The following is a 22,437-nucleotide window of genomic DNA, read 5'->3' as shown; positions in this document are numbered from 1 at the left end:
CTCTTCCCTCCCCTCTCCCTCCCCTCACCCCCTCCCTAACACCCCCCCCACCCCCTTCCCTGCATTGCTGCGCTTGACGTCATGAGCATAGTAATCACACTGGGAGTCACCACACCTGAGACACCTTACACCGATATGGCCGCTGGATCAGAGTAAGTTTCTGTTCTGAGCCCTTTTTCCTTCAACATGGTGCCTTTGTAGGTTCCTGGTTGGTGCCTATTCTCAACCCAAATCATGGGTTTCCACAGCAGAAAAATAGTTTTAGTATACTTTGGACTATAGTCACATAACACACTGCAACAAAACCTGTTATGTCAAGTCTGTGGAAACGCAGAGTCAGTTTGAAACAGGCTTTAATCCACCCGGCTGAGCACTGGCCAAGAATGGGGTCTGGCACCAGAACATGCATCTTTTCGGTGGAAAAGGGGTAATGAGAGTTGTTTATTTAGTGCATTTTTTTTGCCATGGTTAAGAGTATCTTTTACAGAGAGAAATGTAAAATTTACAGTGGAATTCTGTGAAGGCAAATGAATTAGTTTAGACTGAGAAAAATAGACCTAATTATTTTGTTTTGCATGTTAGCCAGTATAGCTGGGCATACCTCATTTATTTAAAAAAAATATACTGAATCATTTGTTGACACTAAATGGCCAATCAATTAATCAGTGCTACAAATTCACAGATACCATGTCAAAAACTCAAGATTTGATTTCTCTTTGTTTACTGTTAATACATACAAATTTTTTCACCCCATTCTTTTCTTTTAAAAGGTTGCACAAGCTTTTCATACTCGTCATACCTTTTTACAATTTTTTACAACCTTTATAAATGTTTTTTCTTTGCTGAAGGTCTTAGAATGTTTGGCTGATGTTTCCCCCACACTATATTTATTTTGGAGCACACATTTTTTAAACTATCATAAACATGTGATTGGTTTTATATGATTGGCTGAGTTGAAAGATTAAAAGGACATATTTATCATCCAATCAATTTGAACATGGTTTCAATCACTGCTTTTCTTTTGATCACTGTACATTTTCATTCCTCCTGACTGCCAAAGGCAGTGCTAAGTAATAGTGGATCATTGTGGCACCAACCACCAACCAGAATATGCCAGCAACTTCATGGTGACAAGCCAAAGATTATAAGCTGCAGTAGCTCAGAACTCAGCCTCTTTTGCTTTCACGCCTTCTAGAGATTTTTCATACTGCAGCTTTTTGAAGTTGGTTATCAAGTGTCTAATGTTAGCTGGAAATGCTGCTGTAGTGTTCACAAATATTGTGGTCAATATTGACGTCACATAATTATTATTTAACCCAACTGTGGTGGGTGATATGGCCAAAGTCTTACAGTGGTGGCCAAAATGATTAGAACACTAGTACTTTCACCAGCTAAAAATTATTTTAAGCCTGTTATTTCTATCTTTTGTTGTAGTGTGTCAGTGAAAATATCAGTTTACATTTCCAAACATTAATTTTGCCATTAATTGTAATAATCCAGTGAGATTTTTGTCTGACTACAGCCAGTGATCCACACAGAGATCTGATCTCATCATCATCCAGTCTGTCTGGAATGACATGAAGAAACAGAACAAACTGAGACAGACAGACTAAATCCAGAAGAACTGTGGCAACATCTTCAAGATGCTTCAAGAAACCTACCTGCAAAGCCACTACTGTTAAAAGTTGTAGGCACTTGTGTAAAAATGCTGTAAAATGAGGATGCTGTCAAAAATAATGCCATAAATATATTTTCTTTATCAGATAACTTCTATTAACAAAATTAAATCAACATTTGTTGTGACCATCCTTTGCATTTAAAGCAGCTTTTGCCCTAGGTGCACTTGCGCATAGTTTTTCAGGTAGCTTTGCAGGTAGGTTTTTTGAAGCATCTTGGAGATGTTGCCACAGTTCTTCTGGATTTAGTCTGTCTCAGTTTGTTCCGTTTCTTCATGTCATTCCAGACAGACTATGACCAGTATGACCAGTGTCAGGCAATCAGATAGCAGCTTCTTATTCCAGAAATCAGTTTCAAACAGGAGAATGGATGTTTCACTCATGCAGTGCAGTGGTTTTACTGAGGCAGATATGGATCTCTGCATCCGAAGTGACCACTCAGTGTTGCTTGTGGTTTGCGATGGCAAAGGAGTCTAGCCAGCTGAGGCAGAATTTACTGTCTCTTGAATGACTTCCTACTTTGCAAACCCCTATCCCACTTTTAAATTACACAGTATCTTTCTGCACAAGCACAGAGTACTCTGTGGCACCTTGATGGCCTGCTGATCCATAGTTACCTCTCTTCCTCTGTCTTTTACCGGGTAGTATGTGGTAACTTCACCACAGAAATTTAAATGGATGGCTGTGATTTTTTTTTCCCCAACAACCTGAGTTTCACCCTTGGGTCCATCCTTATTCTGGTACAGTGGATCTCAACTCTGTTCCTGGAGCCCCCACCAACTGACACAGTTCAAATTTGAGAGCCACTGTTCTAGTGGATTGGGAACCTGCTGTTGTTCACACCATTACTAGCACTAGGGCTACCTTACATGATAACGCTATGCTTCAGGTTGGAATTTGTTCTCCAGATGCCACCAGTCTCAGACAGATAAGATGTTTGTTTGTTACAATGTGTTTAAAGGTCCTCCCATGTCAAAACAGAGGCCATTTATTGGATTGTGGAGGTTATCACTCTAGCCTACAGAAAGGGCCCAGTGGCTCATAGCCTGGTGTAGTCACTTGTTATTCCACAAGAGCTGCCTCCTCATCTTGGGTTACTTTTGCAAGGAGTTTCCTTAGTGGACTGTGCATATTGCATCAATTTAGTTTTTGTGTTTCAGCATGTAAGTTCTGCTCTTCTGTGAATTCCAGATGATCATCATAGTTCTTTGTCACTCTGAATTCTCAGAGGTTATTTTGTGACCTTTTTTTGTTGATATATTCTCTCAGTCTGTCTTATCTGACTGGCTCTGTGATGATCCACTACTGTTTAGCACTGCCTCTGGCGGTCATCTGGAGTTTACAGAACCACATCTACATACATAACTAGCATTTTATTTGCAAGCTTCTCAAATATCTTTCTTTCTCTCAGTCCGGAATCAGTTGAAGCGAGCCCAGCAGTAAATGAGAAAAACTACTCAAGTCGCAGCTGTGGGAACACACAGAGTCATGGATATGGGGGACTTCCTTATGCTGTAAGTTGTTTTATTCTTGTTTTTATTTTTTACGAATTTATAGTTAAATCATTGTCATTTTAGTCGGTGTGTAACCTAATAGCATCTCAATAATGGATGGTGCTGAATCATATTAAATAAACTTGTGCATGGTGATACATTTGTAATTGCAGTTCCACTAGCCTTTGTGCATAGTGTAAAATTGAAATGAATTTGCATTTAATCATTTAGTAGATGCTATTATCCAATGCACCTTTCAAATGAGGAAGTTCATAAGCAATTTGTCATGTAGTACTGTTTCTCATTTTTTAAACAATGTTTACTTAAATTATGTTTATTTAGATTTATGCTTGTGGTGTAATTAAGATACTTCAGCCAAAACATTCTTAGCTACATTAAATATTGTTAACTTTTGAATGCCACGTTTTTTAGTTTTTCATTCCCGCCTCTTCTTTCTTCCTGCCCCTTTTCCCTGCTCACCACCTTTCATTCTCTTCCCCTTCTCTCTTTCCTTTTCCCTTTTGTTGTGCCTGAACACCGTTGTTTGAAGATGCAACAGTCTTCCGTTGTGTGTTGTCAGGATCATAACTATGGAGCTCCACCCCCTCCCACCCCTCCTGCCTCCCCACTCTCCCAGACCGTTTTCTCCCATTTGGAACGCAATGGCACTCTGGGACGATCGCGACCTTGTTTTCCCACCAATGAACCAGACAACTCTGCTGACAGTGAGAGCTCATCGGAGGAGGAGGAGGTGGTGGAAGGCGCAATTCCACCTCCTTGGTGTCAATGCTGTCTAATGCAAGATGGCATTAAGTGTGAGAGCTGCAGGTGGGTGATTTGTATCTGAAATATCTCATTTTACATTGTGCTGTGCTTTAGTTTTATCTAAATCACAAGCAGTTTTTCATCAAAACTATTCACCATAAGAATGACACCGTTTCGTCACTCTCTGAAAATAGTTTGTATACCTGAAGAAAAGTAAAATACACTGGTGATTTATATGCTTTAGGGCTGTCAACATTTTTTTTTAATTTCGAATATTCGTCGAATTAAAAAAATAAAATAATCCACATTCGAATGCAAAAGCGCTGCATTCAAATTTAAGGTCTGTGTCAGCCGTCAGGCAGGCTTATCAGTGGCGCACAAGATGCGATGACGATGTATGTGTCATTGATTGCATTTGAATGCTTTTGTTAGCCTATCCAGTTGAACCCACTAGATGTGGCGCTGCTACGTTGTTCATTAGTGATGGGAAGTTGAGGAATTTTACCGACTCGGACCTTTGAGTCTCGTTCAGCAAATGAACGAATCTTTTTTCGAGTCATTTCGTTCATTTTAGCAAAATATAATTAAAATGTTACGTGTTACTTCCCTAACACGTCTACTACTTACGCAAACGTTGATCACACTACAAACAATGCAAAACTATAATGCTATAAGAAACAGAAAAGATTAATTCATTGTTTACCTGGGTCTTCAGTCTATGATTAGCTCACCTCACCTCTTATCTGACAAGTCTTCGGGTTTGAGTCGTTCGTTCATCACGTGACAGTCCCATAAGCTTTACCTATGCAGTCTGAGCTGGAAAGAGAATTGATTAGTTCATCTCTCGAGTCTTTCGAATTGCTCGTTCTTTTGTCACGTGATGTGACAGCGTTGGAGAGAGAAATTTGTTAATTTACAAGCTTCCTTACAAACGGGTGCATAGTTATTATTATTATTATTATTATCATTATTATAATTATTATTTACTCTTACAGTTACATGATGCGTTTCTGGTCTCAAATTTTAGCTTTTTACTTACTACAGTTTATAAATGTGTGAATTTCTGTCATTATGGGGTCTGTCACGTGATGAACGAATGACTAGAAAAACCCGAAGACTCGAGAGATGAACTAATCAATTCTCTTTCCGGCTCAGACTGCATAGGTTAAGCTTATGGGGCGGTCACGTGATGAATGAACGACTCGAAAAACCCGAAGACTCGAAACAGGTGAACTACTTGACTAATTCCAGTACAGAACCTATAGGATGTTGCGCATGCGCGACTGAACAAATCACTCCCCGAGACGGAAATGAAATCACTCAAAATGAACGAATCGTTCAAGAATGACCCATCACTATTGTTCATTCATATATTGCGGAAAACGAGAGCATCAGTGTGGAGAAGATGTTGTTTACGTCAAAACTGAAACCAAGCTGTTCACACAGAACGCATATTTATCACATTTTTTAGAGGGACATCTATCAGCGTTGCATTCGCGTCTCGCAGAGCGCGGCATGTTTAGAAAGCCATGTAAAATTGATGCAAGTTCAACTTTTAAAAAACATGTCTAAAGACGTTATGGCGGTTTTTCCCCATCCCGCTGTATCTCATGTTTTTAAATGAAGAAAATAGCCTACTCTTTGTGATCGGTTTTCGGTCCTTTGTATTAAACTATACATACATGCATGGTACTGTTTTTTTTTCTTCTAATTGTTTAAGCAACTTTATTAACTATATATGGTTTATAAACATTATTTTAAACATTATGCACTTTTTTTCAAAGCTAGTCCTGTTATTTTATTGCACTTTAAAGAAACGTGCATACTATTTTGCTCGATGCGCCCTCTTGTGGCCTCAGGAGAGGAGCCAAAAGCTTTTTTAACCCTAACTGAAATTGTCTTTTAAATTCGAATATAATTCTTAAGTAGAAAATTCGAATTTAGTTTTTCAGTCATTTTGACAGCCCTAATATGTTTTAACCCCTTTAATACTTTAATATGCTTTAATATCAGAAAATACTGATATCACTCGATTTAATGCCAAATACAGTCCATCGCTGAAATGTAACCAATGATTACAGGAAATGTCAACACGTTCACCCAAGCTTATATCTTATTGGCTGGTAAAGTTTTTATTTGTCACCTCTCAAACAAATAAATGGCCAAGGACGAACAGAAGCAGTGGTTCACCTTATAAGAACCAATAGCTTTATTTTGAGTTATGGCAATTAGTTATTGCTGTAATGGATCGAAAATGTGTACTGAAGGAGAATTCTTGTTGCAGGGGTCTGGAGAAGAAGACAGGGCTGGATGGGCAGCGCAGAAAAGCAGAGAATGTTTCAGGTAAAATTCTCTTAGATGATAATCAACATGACCTTCTTTGAATCACTTCAAATAAATAAGGCACCAGTAAATGGCAATGAAACTATGTAGTCAAGTCACCTATATTTACGGAGTGCTTTATCCAGATCAGATTTCTTTACAGCAGCTTCACAGTAATAAACAGGAAAATAACAAAATCAGTGAAACAGACTTCAAATATGAGTGAAATCCAAATTTTATTCTGCTGGAAAGCAGCACTAACAACACAATAGTGTCATTATTCCGCTCAAGTCATTTCAGCATTTGTTCAGTTCAGTAACTGTGTAAATTTAATCAATTATGAAACTTCAATTCAGCTATAAGCAGTTCTACAGAAGACAATATGTCGTTATTCAGCTGAAGTCAGTTTGATGTTGACTCAGTTCGGTTACATAACATTATAGGTAACCTTTGCCATAAACTTTCATGTTGGCTTGACAAAGCCTTGTCTCAAAGTTTAAAACAGTTTAAAAGGTGACAGAAAGGTGAAAGATAAAACTCATGGTAAAAATTGAATATAATTAGCTATGTTTCCGTCCACCTATTTTTATGCGCATTTTGGGATATTGCATTAAAAAAACGCATAAATTATGAGCATAAATTAAAAAAATGCGCACAAAAAACGTATTCGCTCAACTAAGTAGGATACATTTCTTATCCGGTAAGAAAACATGCGCATAAACTATGATGAAAACATTTTTACCGAGAAAATTCCTTAATGCACATCAAAAAAGACGTGACCTTGCGATGGGACAGCATAAAACTGGACCAACCAATGGACCAATCTCATTGCACAGTATCTGAAATGATAGTTTTGTCATTCTAATATGCTTGAGCAAAGTCTCGTCAAAGTGCTTTGTTTTAATTGACTCCAAGAACTGCGTTCCCAAACAGCAGACTCCGAAAATAAGATAACATGACCGCGTTTCATCAGCGTGCTTTGAAGCTTGTAATTTATTGTATACACAAATTATTATATACAGTGCCTTCTCCTACTGCAGCGAATTTAGTTTTTCTTTGTGATATTTAGCGCAAGTTAATCAGGACGTGATGATTTTGTTCTCTTCAACTCCCTGGATGGAAACGGTGCTTTATTCGCAAATATTTAATTTTGTGCATAAGTTTAATTCATAACTTTGAGTGGAAACATAGCTATTGAGGTGCTGTTTGGGATTCCTAAAATCGGAGCACCGACTGAACCCTTTGGAGAACCTCTAAGCCAAAATAATTTGGATGGATAGACTTCTCAACCATACATAATCCAGATAACATCTGTCCATTACTACTCAACACTGGCTGATTTCATGTGTTACTTTTCTTCCCAGTAATACCTGTATTTCATTTGTTGTATTTTCTGACTAACTTAATTTCTTGAAAAGAGAAATGAAGTTTAAAAGAAGTTTTTTTCTGGGTATTTTTTATATCTGTAAATTTATCACAGTGAGGGAGAAATTATGCTTTTGTCTCAACCTTACCAGTGTCAGTGTTCTCTCATGTGCTGATGGGTTAATCATGCTGGGTCTTGAGCTTGATTTATATCTGCCTTTACAGTTGGCGAGAGCAGCGCTACAGAGAGTGGAGATGAGGACATGTCAGCTTCTGCTGTGTCGTACACGGCGACTCAACACACACCCACTAGCATCACTCTCACTGTCAAAAGAGTCAAACACAACAAAGTCAAGAAGAGAAAGAAGAGCACAGAGAAAACACGCACTACTCCTAAAGCCAAGAAGGTTAAGGTATAACAACGCATACATGCACAATCCTGTTCACATGACAAATACAACGAATGGGAAACGCCTGAATTGTAACTGAATTGTCACTTCTGTCGGAGCTTTGGCATGGCAGTTTGAATCATGTGTTCATGTCACTCAGTCTCACAAATTTCCCATCATCTCTGTATTATATTATAATAAAATATATTTTCATTACAGGCTTACAGAGAGGGTTCCAGAAAATCAATGAGAATGAAGGTATGGACACAAAAATGCCACGCCACATTATCTAATAAAAAAAAAAAAAGATGATCCACCTCTTCTTCTTAGGAAATAAGCTTTAGTACTATTCATTACCAAAGATGAAAATCAACCAGATTAATTTTTAATCACACACACCCTCTGATTATTGCAGAATTCTGCGTCTGAGGCTAGTGTTCTGGATGAGAATACAACAGAAGGATGGGAGACTCGAATTCAGCAGTGGACGGACCAGTATGAGGAAGCTCTGTCTAACCAGTACAGTGCTGATGTGCAGAACCTCCTCAAACACTACTGTGCCAATGGCAACTCATCCCCCACCCCATCTACTGTCGCCATGGACACCATTAACAGAACAGAACTAGCTTGCAACAACACTGTGTTGGGCTCGCAAATGCAGGTATAGATGGGTTTCACAGGTCCTCAAAGTCTTAAGGTGTTAAATTTACTTTAAGACTGCATCGTGTTTTAAATATCATAGATGGTTTTTCATAAAGCAATGAAAAATTTTAATTATTGTGTTGGGGGCGGGGGTACACCAGTGAAAATGATTCCAAACAAAGCCAAAGTATGAGCAACACAGCATTAGTGGTGTTTTGTTCCTGAATGGATCCGTAATCAGAGTCAGTGATTTGCTTTTAAAGACAGGTTGTCATTAGGGATGGGGAGTCGACTCCAAAAGAGTCGATTCCTTGACTCTGAATAGCCCTAGAGTCGGAGTCGACTCCAGCACTGGAATCGACTCTCGGTGTCGACTCTGATGTCGCTGACATCAATCGCTGATGTCTTCACTGATTCTTAAATCCCTATAGTGCATGCATGGCAGTTGAGTGCTTTATTATATCAAGAGTGAACGAAATTAAGGGAGGGCCCGTTTGCAGTGCAGTCCATGTGTGCGGTTCTTAGCCTATGCGGTGCAGAAGCAGCACAGGCTCAGTGTGCTTTATTAAGCCTGTGTTATACTTTCCGCATGAGCAATCCGGACGAAAGTATAACACAGGCTTTAGTGTGCTCAGTGCGCTATGATCCGTGGCTAATACCACCATCGGGACGGACTTTTTCCCATTAGGCAAAGGTTGGCGACCGCCTTGGGCCCCCAAAAGCCAAGGGCCCCCTAAAATGCTTTTTATATAGGATATGCGCATTAAGCGCTGACACGCGAACGGTTGCTGTTTACGGTGTTTATTACCACGACAACAGTCCGAGTCAGTGGCGCCTGCAGTCTTAATCATCATCATCATCATCCTGAAACATTCTACACTATTTCTAGGTCCCTAATCAAATATTATTGTGATAAGTAAATGACTGTGTTTTAGATCACATGCTGGGGCGGACTTACCCATTAGGCAAAGGTAGGCGACCGCCTTGGGCCCCCAAAAGCCAAGGGCCCCCTAAAATGCTTTTCATATAGGATATGCGCATTAAGCGCTGACACGCGAACGGTTGCTGTTTACGGTGTTTATTACCACGACAACCGTCCGAGTCAGTGGCGCCTGCAGGTGTACGGCTGTATGCACTGTGCATACCATGAGCGCTCAGACTGACCTCAGATTCGCCCCGCAAACATTTCAGCAGTTATCATAGGCCTGTGTGTCCCGTATTTCTGTCGACTGAACCTGCCATGCCATTAATTATGAATTTATTAGTCTTTTGCATGCCAAACTCAATTTCTGTATAGAAATATTACACCAAATAGAAGCAGAAAATCGTGCTATATAGCCTACGCACTTTCATGAGATCGGGTTAGCCTACAACAATTAATTTGTTGGCTATTTTACAAATGGGAATACAATGAATTCATGACAATGTTTACATTCAAGCTACCCATAAAATTTATAGTGAAAAGTACTATAAAAGCGTCTGGAATGCAATAAATTAATTTTATAGCTGTTTTTAAAGCATTTGCTGTATGGGTAAAAAAAAAATAGGCTAATAAATAATTCACATATCATACAAAATTGCGTTGCAGCAAATCCTTTAAATTTTAAGGTATTCAGAACAGAGCAACATAAAAATCAGAAAAAGCAGCTATACAATTATAGGACAAAGTTTTACATACCATTTGTGAATAATGGCTCTCACTGTGGTTCGCTGGAGTCCCAAAGCTTTAGAAATGGCTTTATAACCTTTTCCAGACTGATAGATCTCAATTACTTTCTTTCTCATTTGTTTCTGAATTTCTTTGGATCTCGGCATGATGTCTAGCTTTTGAGGATCTTTTGGTCTACTTCACTTTGTCAGGCAGGTCCTATTTAAGAGATTTCTTGATTGCGAACAGGTGTGGCAGTAATCAGGCCTGGGTGTGGCTAGAGAAATTGAACTCAGGTGTGATAAACCACAGTTTTAACAGGGGGGCAAACACTTCTTCACACAGGGCCATGTAGTTTTGGATTTTGTTTTCCCTTAATAATAAAAACCTTCATTTAAAAGCTGCATGTTGTGTTCACTTGTGTTACCTTTTACTAGTGTTTAAAGTGTGACAAACATGCAAAAAAATAAGAAATCAGGAAGGGGGCCAACACTTTTTCACACCACTGTATATGCCATTATAATTTGTGTTTTATTTTTTAATTGTATGGAAACTATAAAATAAAATGCAAATTATAATCGGGCCTGTTTTAGGCTTTTCCTTATTTTTATGTTTTAGATATCCATCAATTATGGTGATTAAAAAAATGACTCGCCATCTCCTCATTGGACATGCCTTTAGAGAGAAATGCATGGATTACATAATGAAAGAGTTTCTATTTTCGATTTGAATCGTTTTAAAGTAGTAATTTAAAGCTTTCTATATATTTTCATCATGTCTGTGAGGCAATTCTCTGAGTTTAGGTTCATCATTGTGAAGCGCTCCTGTTCAAGCCCGAGACGGCAGAAAGCGTTTGTTTTCTTTATTTTATAAAAGCACAACGTTTTGTTGATATTGTGAGTGCACACAAATAAAACTAGCCCCTTTACAGTTTAGAATGATGTATTACTCTTACCTTTATGAGCAAAAATTACTGCGAATTAAATTGTTTCCACTGTTGGAAAAAAATGCTCGCGCTGGCGCCTCCATGTCCTACCTTCTGCTTCCACTCTCCGCACAAACGATTGGATATGCGTCTATAACAGCGCACATTTATCTAGGTTAAACATTTAAACTAACATTGTGATATGCTTGAACTGTTTTATATCTATAGATTTTATTTTAGGCAAGTCGTGATGATTTGAGAAGGCTAAATTAGGCTATGATCAATTCACTGTCTGCTGCTGGCCGTTACTTAAACAGAAAAAAACAAACAAAAAAAACTTACATTTAACGAACAAAAAATGCTCCAAACGTTTTTCTAAATTTACTTTATAAAAAAACTAAACAAAATATAATCACTTTTCCATTACATACAAAACTTAACTATTTTAATAGCTGAAACAGTAGTAGCCTATAAGCTTTTTTTGGGAAAAGGGGAAAAAGACTCTAAGCCATAAGCCATCTAAGAGACCTGTGCAGGGCTCTAATCCACTTCATCCAACGCTATTTTGTTCTCATACCTGTAAATCAATTGCTATTTCGTGGTCTACAACATGAAAGAGAGCCATTATAACATGCACATGAAAAATGTAGAAACATTGGACACAACTATGGGGCACCATTGTGCAGCAGCAAGCATCACAACAAAAAAAGAACCTCAAGGTTGATCTAAGAAAATGTATAGGGCCCCATTCCTATATTTTGCCTGGGGCCCCCAATTCCCTAAATCCACCCCTGACCACCATTGCCTATTTTTGTTACTATTTTTTTGTCTCTCAGCATAGTGATTATCTTTTCACACAGTAATACTATCTTTCATAGACATTAATGTTTAAGCGCAATATTATTAAATGCATATCCCACCATTAGCCTATTTTGATTTCAAATTTGAACGTTGTTACTAGATTTTAAAGTGATTATCTTTTCACACAGTAATACTATCTTTCATAGACATTCATGTTTAAGCGCAATATTATTAAATGCATTTTACTTCTGTACTTATTTATATATTAAGTTTATATATCAAGATGCTCAAGCAAGTGGCAAAACATGGAAACAGCCTACAGTAAACTTTTCTTACGTTAAAAATTAGTAGGCTATCACAATTTTAAATTAAAACTTACCATTGACAGAAACAGCCGTCTCGTGCCCTTTTATTTTTTTTACAAGCAACGTTAACCCTGCTGGTCATAAAAATAACTTTTTCTAACTCCACGAGTGCCATCGGTTACAATGTTTATCTGAAAGTCTAGGGTACTTTTCCTTGCTTTACCCCTATAGCTAAAAGTACTTTAATTAGCCTATATGCATTTATGACGCAATTAATACATTTCGTATCAATCCATGTAAATTTTTAACCTGAGCAATGCCCTGTAACTTTAATTCAGCATGTGCAGCACAGCAAAAATAGACTCGGTGCGGAAACAATCGCTGCGATGCTGCAGATGCACCGCTCAGAACGCATCGAGTGAACCCTCAACATGGGAAAGGAAAAAAAACACGCAGTGCAAACAGAGTATGTGTGAAACAGGTGTGGAATAGTAAATAACGGCCGGCGGGTGCCTTTTTTTTTTTTTTTGCATTTTGCATTTTGCATTTACATTACAAGTAACCCTGCTGGTCATAAAAATAACTTTTTCTAACTCCAGGAGTGCCATCGGTTACCATGTTTATCTAAGTGTAGGGTACTTTTCCTTGCTTTACCCCAGGTGTGGAATAGTAAATGTAGTTTGTAATTATACATGCTTCTGTGACAGCTTTGTATAATTGATGTTTTGTTATGCAATGTTAGCTGTTTAATGCACTCAATATCCTATAGGCTACATTTGGTTTTCCATATAGGCTATTCAATCATTAAACTAAGCTTAAATCATTAAAAACTGGCAGGCTACATTCGTATGTATTTTTGTATTTAGGCCTATTGTATTTTTTTTTTAATAGTGCCTTTTTTTTTTTTTTTGCATTTTGCATTTTGCATTTACATTACAAGTAACCCTGCTGGTCATAAAAATAACTTTTTCTAACTCCAGGAGTGCCATCGGTTACCATGTTTATCTAAGTGTAGGGTACTTTTCCTTGCTTTACCCCATAGCTAAAAGTACTTTAATTAGCCTATATGCATTTATGGTGCAATTAATACATTTCGTATCAATCCATGTAAATTTTTAACCTGAGCAATGCCCTGTAACTTTAATTCAGCATGTGCAGCACAGCAAAAATAGACTCGGTGCGGAAACAATCGCTGCGATGCTGCAGATGCACCGCTCAGAACGCATCGAGTGAACCCTCAACATGGGAAAGGAAAAAAAACACGCAGTGCAAACAGAGTATGTGTGAAACAGGTGTGGAATAGTAAATGTAGTTTGTAATTATACATGCTTCTGTGACAGCTTTGTATAATTGATGTTTTGTTATGCAATGTTAGCTGTTTAATGCACTCAATATCCTATAGGCTACATTTGGTTTTCCATATAGGCTATTCAATCATTAAACTAAGCTTAAATCATTAAAAACTGGCAGGCTACATTCGTATGTATTTTTGTATTTAGGCCTATTGTATTTTTTTTTTAATAATGCTGTTTAAGACAATATAGGCTTACGTTTAGCGCCATCCCCTGACCATTATACTGTGACGAATTCATTAAAGAATATATTATTTTTTATTTAATTCTAGAAAGTATCGATACTCAAACAAAAAATACCGATATTAAGGTGTGTTTTATTTACCAGTGATTTTATTTAACAAAAAAATGCGTACAATATGCATTGAATTGGACGAATAACCTATGTTAGCTAATAATTGTGTAGAACTATTTTCCTGCTCATCTAAACACGCAAATGTTGCATGACAGAACCAATCCATCACAGAGAGCGTTCATTCACTTCAAACAGGGCTGCGTTTCCCAAAAGTATCATAGGAAAGCATTAAAGCTTTAGGGAACGGCAGCCCTGAACAATGCTTATCAGAGGAAAGAAAGAAAAAAACCCATATGTATTTGAGTTATTTCACAATAAACAAATTGAAATTGTAGCCTACATAGTTTGTGCAATTACATTTATTTAAATTGAACGCTGAAAGATAATACTGATCATGTTCTATTCTGTAATGTTAATAGAAATCATACACTGTCAGAATAAAAAAAATTGCATTTTATGCATGCAACAGCCTTTCAGTGTCAGTCCCTTATGAAAATGAACCATGGTTTTACTAAAGTGACCATAGTTCAACTGTAGTATTTGTAGATTTGCATCATGTGTAAACAAAAAACATATTTGAACCATGTGTAAACAAAAATATAACCTAATAAGTTACAATTAAGGCGTATTGAATGTTAAAATGTGTTTTAAACACAAAGTTAAGTGGTTATCATTACCCATTTTACTCTTAGTAATTTAATAATTTAATAAACTTCATATTTTAAAAGTTTAGTTCAGAAGTTTCGTATCGGTATCGATATTGACGATACTGGCCTTTAAAAGTATCGGTATCGTATCGAAAACAAAATAAGTGGTATCGCCCATCCCTAGTGTTGGCAACAGCAAGCAACGGTGATAGTTCATTTAAAGGTCATGTCTCCGCTAGATTGGACTAATTTGGACAGTCACGATAAATGGAGTCGGAGTCGACTCCGAAAAACCTGGAACCGAACACCCCTAGTTGCCAGCACCTAATGGTGTAACAATGTAACCTGCAGAAAGAGTCAGTGAAACATGACCACCATTAACATAGAGACTGAAAGCTCTACACAAACACAAACAATCAAAAGTCCCAATGCTGTTGGAATGCCACTCGGCCAATCAAATTCAAGAACCAGAACTAATCAGTGTAGAGATAAGATGTCATATATTTATGTAAGGAATAACTGACAACGGGCCATTGAATTCTTAGAAAATAATGCACCTCGTGTGTGCATTATTTTCTAAGAATTCAACGGACCGAAGTCAAATTATTCCGTTTATACTACGGTTACCACACCTCAAGACATCATTCAGATTATATATTTCAAGGCATTTGTCCGTTTTTTCTACTTAAAACGCTATTGTGAGTCGGATTAATTTCTTCTGCATCTCATCCAACGCCCCGTTGCAAATTCCAAAAGGTAATTTTAGACCTATAGCGGAGGCTTGAGCCGTTGATAGCAGACAAATGCGGCTAATAATTTAAGTTATGACAGAGAGATGGGAGGGATTACCTTTGTGAGTCTGTGCGTCTCTCAAAAGTATTCGGCAGCAATGTCTCTAGTAATAGTGAAACTTTTAAGTTCATTGTCTTCGCAAAGAGCTCCGTTGTTGTTACCTCGCTTGTGATAAGACATGTAGTTTTTAAGTTGTTAAACTGTTAAATCGTCAGAGTAGCGCTAACAACATTAGCGTGTATTGTTGGCGTGTGTGCAAACTGTATGTGCGTCTGTGAGGGTAAGAGAGCGGGAGAGATAGAATATGTGCTTTCCGTACATAATAAAACGTAATTTGGGTGCAAAAACATTGAAAATTATCTGTCGTTTTTATCCTATTATTTACTATATTTATTTGTTTGACCAGTGTAGTTGTGGGTTTTGGTTCTTTTGCTGTTTTCGGCTGTAAGGACCTTTGAAATAACTCCAATCGTTTGGCGAAGTGATATGGACATGTAATGCGGTCAAGACCTGCCTGGAACTACGTTCGCCATGCGTTTCCCTGAAAATAATTGCGCACCTTAGAACGTTCGTCAGCCAATCAGATTCAAGCATTCAACGGCCCCCCCGTAGTATAAAATTACATATTAATCTTCCATGAACTCACATAGTAGTGTAAAAACTGTCACTGGAAAACATGGCTTGTGTATTTTAAACTTGTAAATAATACTGTTTTACTGATAAGCAAGAGTTAAGGCCACAAACGTGTGTGCCCGCCTGTTATTCTGTGATGATCTTTGAAAATAATCTGTGATAATTTGTTTATATATATTTGTTTTGTATGTATTCACAGTATTCATTTTATTGACTTTAAAAATTGAATAACACTCTGTATAATAATTTTCTTTTACTAAATTGAAAACGGTTGTTCAAATGTAGTGTGCTGTTTTCATTTAATAATTATTTTTATTTACTGCAATTACCAACAAGGATTTAATGTGTGTAGTTGCAGCTGGGTCGTGTAACACGTGTGCAGAAACATAGGAAGATTCTCAGAGCTGCACGGAATTTGGACCCTGAAACACTCATCATTGAGTATAGAGGCAAAGTCATGCTCAGACAGCAGTTTGAAGTCAATGGACATTTTTTCAAAAAGTAAGTGTGTATGTGTGATTGCATCTGTGTATATTGTTGAACATCTAGTTGATCTTATCTTAATAATTCGATTTGAATCGGGGTCCATTTTGTAAAATTAGTAAAATGCATCTTGTTTGTAAAACATATATTGCAAATTGAGAGTTTTTCCTAATTCCTTCTGTTGACTCCACTCCAGGCCATATCCATTTGTCCTGTTCTACTCCAAGTTCAATGAAGTGGAGATGTGTGTGGATGCCCGAACATTTGGCAATGATGCACGATTTATCAGAAGATCATGCACACCCAATGCTGAGGTGTGAGACTAATTTGTTGAATGCTATCTGTTAACGTAGGGTTGCTTCACTTAAAGTGCGTCTGTTCATAATTTCTTCGCTCAGTTCCAGCCTGACTAAATTTGATTCACATTATATTTCTTTTGTCCTGTATACACTAACTCACAGGTGCGACACATGATAGCAGAGGGGATGATTCACCTGTGTATCTACGCTGTTGCTCAAATATCAAAAGATTCTGAAGTCACAATCAGTTTTGATTACGAGTTTAGCTGCTGGTTAGTCACTCAAATTTGTTTCTTGGCATTTATTATTAATTCTAAATAAACTGTGATATGATGTGTATTGACACTTTTTCTCAAATTTTCCCCACAGTAATTATAAAGTGGATTGTGCATGTCACAAGGGCAATCAAGACTGTCCTGTGCAGAGACACAATCTCCGCCCCCTTCAACTGCTATCCCCCCAGTCTTCAAACTTTGCCCTGCCTGGAGCAGAAACACGGAGGAGACGAGCCCGACGCAGAGAAATGGAAGAGGACAGGCTCGTAACTGGTGTATCTGATGAAAGCAACCACCTGCTGGAAGATGCAAATGAGATGCAGGGAGTTAGCGATACAGAGGTATGTGTTCATGGAAAAACAATCGTAATGCCTACTTGCTTTTTGCAGCTGCTTTGCCATGTAATGATAATGATGATCTCACATGATGATGAAGCTGATCTTGTTTTGTGCTACAGGATGCTCTTATGGACAGAGTGAAGTTGGAGAATGGAGAGGAGGAGTTAGACGAGAATGGAGCACTAATACCAAACAGATGTGTAAGCTTTAATTAGAGGAGAACAGTGATGAATCAATAAATGCTGTTTATTTTATTTAAAAAAGAACAGGAATTGTTAGATTTCGGCTTGATTACATTTTAAAACAGTAAGTTGTTAATGTTTTTTGCCTTCGTTTGATTACTTCAGTTTTTGATTAATAATTATTATTATTTTTTTTTTCTGGATTAATAAAGAAAAAATAAAACATTTCATAGGGCCCTAATACTGTAAAAATTGCAATAAATGATGGATAAGACATGCTTTTTGATTATATAATTAAATAAAATATAATTCTATTAATCAAAATGCACGTAAAATTTTTATTTTTGTTAAACTTGTTTTTTTAGTTTTTTTTTTAGTTTAGTTTAATTTCAATTAATTAGGCATGATTTTTGATTACTAAAATTGTATTTAATCATTAAAACAGAATCCAGGAAAATTAAAATGCCAAAAAAGAAGAATCCAGAAAAATTAAAATGGAAAAAACTGAAAGCTTTCCAAAAAATGGTATTTGGGGGGGAAAAAAACTATATGGATTTTACAGGGCCCTATATTCACCATATCAACTCCTTATTCCTTTTGCCTCCTTCAGTCTCGTGATGAACGCAAGGCAGAGGCCATAATGCACATGTTTGAGAACCTTGATAGGAGAAAGAAACGTGGTCAGGGCACAGCGCAGGCTACACCTGAAGAAACCAAACTGGAAGCAGGGGAGGCAGAAGTCCCCTCACTTACAGCAGGAAACTGTGTTCCAAATACAGGAGCAGGTGGAGGAATCAGTACAAGGCGCACCTCCTTTGCTGCTGTGGTACTTCGTTTTTTTCTCCTTTTTCTCAACTTTAACTTGGTTGTGTTTCATAATGGTTGTGTTTTTACAAGCTTTCACTGTCTCTTCATTAGGAAACAACAGATATTGACTCTGAAAAGCCCCCTGCTGCACCCAGTCCTGCCCCTAAAGCGCAACCTGCCCGCAGTTCCAAACCACGTCCTAAGAGCCGCATCTCCAGGTACCGCTCCAGTTCAGCCCAGCGTGCTCGAAGACAGCGGCAGGCTCTTTCTCAGCAAGCATCAGAGGGTGTTTTGGTGGGCGGTGAAGAAGGCAGTGCAGGGGCAGGCCTCAGGGAGCAGGGCCAGGAAGAGGGAGCTCCAAACTGGGGGAATCTCCAGGATGGAGAACTATGTGGAGCCGCCACTTCAGGGATGGGTAGTAAGACTAATGTCAGATACCCAAAAACCAAAAAGGTGAGTTCATCTTACACTGTAAATCCTACACAGGGTAATTGTCATGTATTTGTTGCCATAAGTCATGAGGATAACTGCGGTGTTGTACACTTAATACAATTCATTCATTCGTGTTCTCCAAATGCATGTTCTGTGTAGGGTTGTAGGGATGCTGGATCCAATCCCAGTGTCTCGGGATTTAGGCAGGGAAACACTTTAGCACTATTGAAAAGCAAAATCTTTTTTTTTTGCCTGGCAAAATTTTAACCCAGTATAATAAGATGAGATTGATTTTTAGGGCGGGATTTTAATTTTGTCCATCAGGAATTGGTTAGATTGTTGTCATTTGCTATTGCTGTGATCTCATGCACATGTACATGTAATCAGAGAAGAGATGTCATTGCAAGAGGGGAATTTTACATGAATTTAAAAAAATGAATGTGCATGGATAAATTTATTAAAAAACACTGCAATATACAAAAAAAATAATTCTCAGTTTTTATTTCATTGTGACTAAAATCGGCATAAAAATGGAAGTTGTCTTTTTTTCCCTGTTGTGATGTACTGTATATCCGAGTGAAGCGACTTTTCAAACAAGAAAAAATGTAGCTCGGGATTTTGTCCATCAGAAATTGATTGGATGGTTGGATTGTCATTTGCTAACTGCTGCGATGTCATGTGAGTGACATGTTTCTTGAAGGGAGGGATTGTAGCCCAGTATTGAGCCAAGTGTACACTTCATCAGAGATGTTATTGCGATGAGGATGGCAATTTATTTTTGATGAAAAGTGGCACATAAATTAAAAATGATATGCATAGATAAATCATTTATAATTAACACTCAAATATTCCATTAAAAATATTCGTCTTTGATTTTGTGGTGACTTTAAAAAAATATTAATTTATACTCTTTCTATTATTCCTGTTTAACACTGTAAAGCTGCTTTGGTGTAATCTGTACTGTATAAAGCACTATATAAATATAAAGGTGACTTGACTGGTCGGCTATGTTTCAGAGCTGTAAATGTAGTAATGTATTATTTATGTCTTTATTCTCTCTTTATAGTACCTGGTGACGGAGTGGTTAAATGACAAGGTTCCAGAGCGGGTGGAGGAGTCTGTGGAACGCCCTTTACGCATCACCACTGACCCTACAGTCCTGGCCACCACCCTCAACATGCTGCCAGGACTATCTCATTCACCTCTCATCTGTACTACCCCCAAACACTATGTTCGTTTTGGTTCACCCTTTAACCCAGAAAGCCGCCGGCGACCATGTATGATTGACCCTGCTTATGGTTCTTGCAAGAAGGTTAGAATGAGTTACTGAACAAGTTAATTAACGTAAATACGCTGCTCTACAGTGGCATTCGAATTTCCCCAGAAAATAATTTTTTTGATTTCTCTAGTGTAGATTTTTGGTGCTTTTTTAAAGATGTCGATTAAATTGTAGCTTAATTGATCAAAAACTTGGTTGTCTGACCTTAAGTTTGTATTGGGGCTCATATTTGTTATTGTTGCTGCATAGCATGGCTTTGTGTATGTCTGTCTGAGCAGAGGTGGATGAAACAAGCGCTGGATGAGAGCATGTTATCTGGCCTATTGGAAGATGGAACAGAGTCCAATTCTTCCCACAAAAGTAACACCAGCAGCACTAGCAGCTCTCAACCGTTCAAACCTGGTAATGGCTCTTACTCCACTGTTTAGACAGCAGAATGTGAATTACAAGCCTTGGTATCATAGATTTGGGGTTTTAACGAGTGTTTTTTGATGTTGCCCTTTGTTCAGAGCTGACAGGACCATTTAAGAAGAGGAAATTGAAGTGTTCATCAGAAACTGCAGCTCCACCTTCTGAACTCTTGTTACGACCATTGTCCCCCATCACCCCACCTCTGCCCTCTGAACTTCCCATGACGCCTCTTCATTCGCTCATGACTCCCTGCTCGCTTTATTTAGGTGGGGAAGTGGAGAAGCTGAATGCTACCATGCTTTCTTACTCTCCTCTCACATCCCGACCTGCCAGCCGCTGCAATACACCTCTACAGTTTGAGGTGAACAAATGAACACACACACAGAGTTCTCTCTCAATATAGCAGCTTGTAGAGATTTGCTGTAGTGATAGAAAACATAGTAGCTGAATATATGACTTGGTTCTTTTTCACAGAACATCTCTTCTCCTGAGGCCTCTCCTGTGCACAGATCAGAATCTCTGACTCCAGAAGTAAGTTTAAGTTCTCTTACAGATGCATGAAAGTGTTATTGCTTGATTGTAATATACACTACAAAAAAGGCTTATCTTACTTAGTATTTTTGTTTTGTTTCTAGTCAAAATATCTACAAATTCTTAAATTAAGATGCATTTACTAGATAAGCAAACTGACGCAAGATATTTAGTCTTGTTTCCAAGGGAGGTGGCGGGGTGAACTAAATTAAGTCCATTTTGCTTAAAACAAGTAAAATTATCTGCCAGTGGGGTAAGTCAAATACTCTTGTTTTAAGAATATTTTACTTCTTAAAACAAAATACTAAGTAAGATAAGCCTTTTTTTTTTGCAGTGTAGCATGTTCAAGTTTGGATTGGAAGATGTGTTGATTAAGTAGTTTGACTAAAATTAAGGTAACTGCTAAGTTAAGTTTTGTAGATTCAAAAAACTGTGTGCCAATAAGCATGTGTTAATATTATTTGATGGACCTGAGCTAACATGATTAATAAAAACTGTAACGAATGTGTTGGTCATTGTTAGGTAATATTAATAAATGTATTAACTAACAATAAACTAATGGGACCTGTAGCAAAGTAAAGTGTAAAGTGTTACCCATCAAAATACTTTTGAGTGTTCATCAGGAAAGTTGTTCAGTCATTTTAATGATCTCATTTTTTTTCTTTCTGTTCAGCCCTGTTTGCGACCAGACTTCACTTCACGGGTCACTGCCTTCCCTGACTTTTCCACAAGCCGGGGAAGCCCAGCTCCTATCTCAGATGACTTCTCACTTGCTGCTCCAGACTCTCTGAATGGATCTGGTGGTGGGACTCCCCGCAGCTCAGCTGTTGTGTCCAGTCTATGTGACTCTTCCTTGGTTTCACATGCCAGTGAGGCACAGGCCAGAGAACAGGCCTTTAGGACAGAATTTAACCTCATTTACACCTGCTCTCCCCTCAATGCTAATCTACCCACTGGTCCAGTAAGTGACAGACACTTCCCACAATCAGAGGGAGGCTTGTCCACGGCTGACTCTGACTTGAGCACAATGTGCTGCCAGGGGCTGCTGATGGAAGCAGGGTCTAGCTCTGGCTCTCTCTCAATGTATCTGGACACACAGTTTGGAGGTGGATATTCAGAGCGCAGCACATCCCCCAACCCTAGCAATCCACCACAGAAGAAGAAGGCAAGTCCTACGGCCACATCCTCCATTTCTAAGTTGTTTGTTTTTCCTTTAGTATGTGCAGGATGATGATAATGTATCATCCAATATATCATTGTGGAAATAAAAAGAATTTGTTCATTTAGTTCCTAAAACACAACATAAAAATAGACAAAAGGGGACCATCTTGCCCCACTACAGCTACAGGC

At 38.1% G+C, this 22,437-nt stretch overlaps 1 protein-coding gene across 4 annotated transcripts in view; it reads left to right on the top strand.

Moving 5' to 3' along the window:
* setd5 (SET domain containing 5) overlaps positions 1-22,437 on the top strand; it is a 57,968-nt gene that overhangs the window by 28,742 nt on the left and 6,789 nt on the right. For 2 of the 4 annotated variants that reach the window (XM_016443826.1, XM_016443825.1), the window contains exons 1-19: positions 27-152; positions 3,088-3,190; positions 3,720-3,997; positions 6,219-6,277; positions 7,847-8,034; positions 8,230-8,268; positions 8,426-8,671; positions 16,403-16,551; positions 16,730-16,847; positions 16,995-17,104; positions 17,202-17,448; positions 17,565-17,645; positions 18,238-18,453; positions 18,546-18,887; positions 19,933-20,178; positions 20,424-20,547; positions 20,655-20,917; positions 21,031-21,087; positions 21,761-22,252. In XM_016443826.1, the coding sequence (XP_016299312.1) occupies positions 82-152; positions 3,088-3,190; positions 3,720-3,997; positions 6,219-6,277; positions 7,847-8,034; positions 8,230-8,268; positions 8,426-8,671; positions 16,403-16,551; positions 16,730-16,847; positions 16,995-17,104; positions 17,202-17,448; positions 17,565-17,645; positions 18,238-18,453; positions 18,546-18,887; positions 19,933-20,178; positions 20,424-20,547; positions 20,655-20,917; positions 21,031-21,087; positions 21,761-22,252 (3,429 nt within the window). In that variant the 5' untranslated portion in view covers positions 27-81. Of the gene's footprint in view, positions 1-26; positions 153-3,087; positions 3,191-3,719; positions 3,998-6,218; positions 6,278-7,846; positions 8,035-8,229; positions 8,269-8,425; positions 8,672-16,402; positions 16,552-16,729; positions 16,848-16,994; positions 17,105-17,201; positions 17,449-17,564; positions 17,646-18,237; positions 18,454-18,545; positions 18,888-19,932; positions 20,179-20,423; positions 20,548-20,654; positions 20,918-21,030; positions 21,088-21,760; positions 22,253-22,437 lie in introns of those variants that run through there. The other 2 variants (XM_016443827.1, XM_016443828.1) reach the window with 2 other exon arrangements.

This window comes from Sinocyclocheilus anshuiensis, unplaced genomic scaffold, assembly GCF_001515605.1.
Source record: "Sinocyclocheilus anshuiensis isolate Anshui unplaced genomic scaffold, SAMN03320099.WGS_v1.1 scaffold1867, whole genome shotgun sequence".
Lineage (NCBI taxonomy): Eukaryota > Metazoa > Chordata > Actinopteri > Cypriniformes > Cyprinidae > Sinocyclocheilus > Sinocyclocheilus anshuiensis.
Note: the sequence above shows the minus strand (reverse complement) of the source record. Positions and strands in the feature narration are given on the sequence as shown.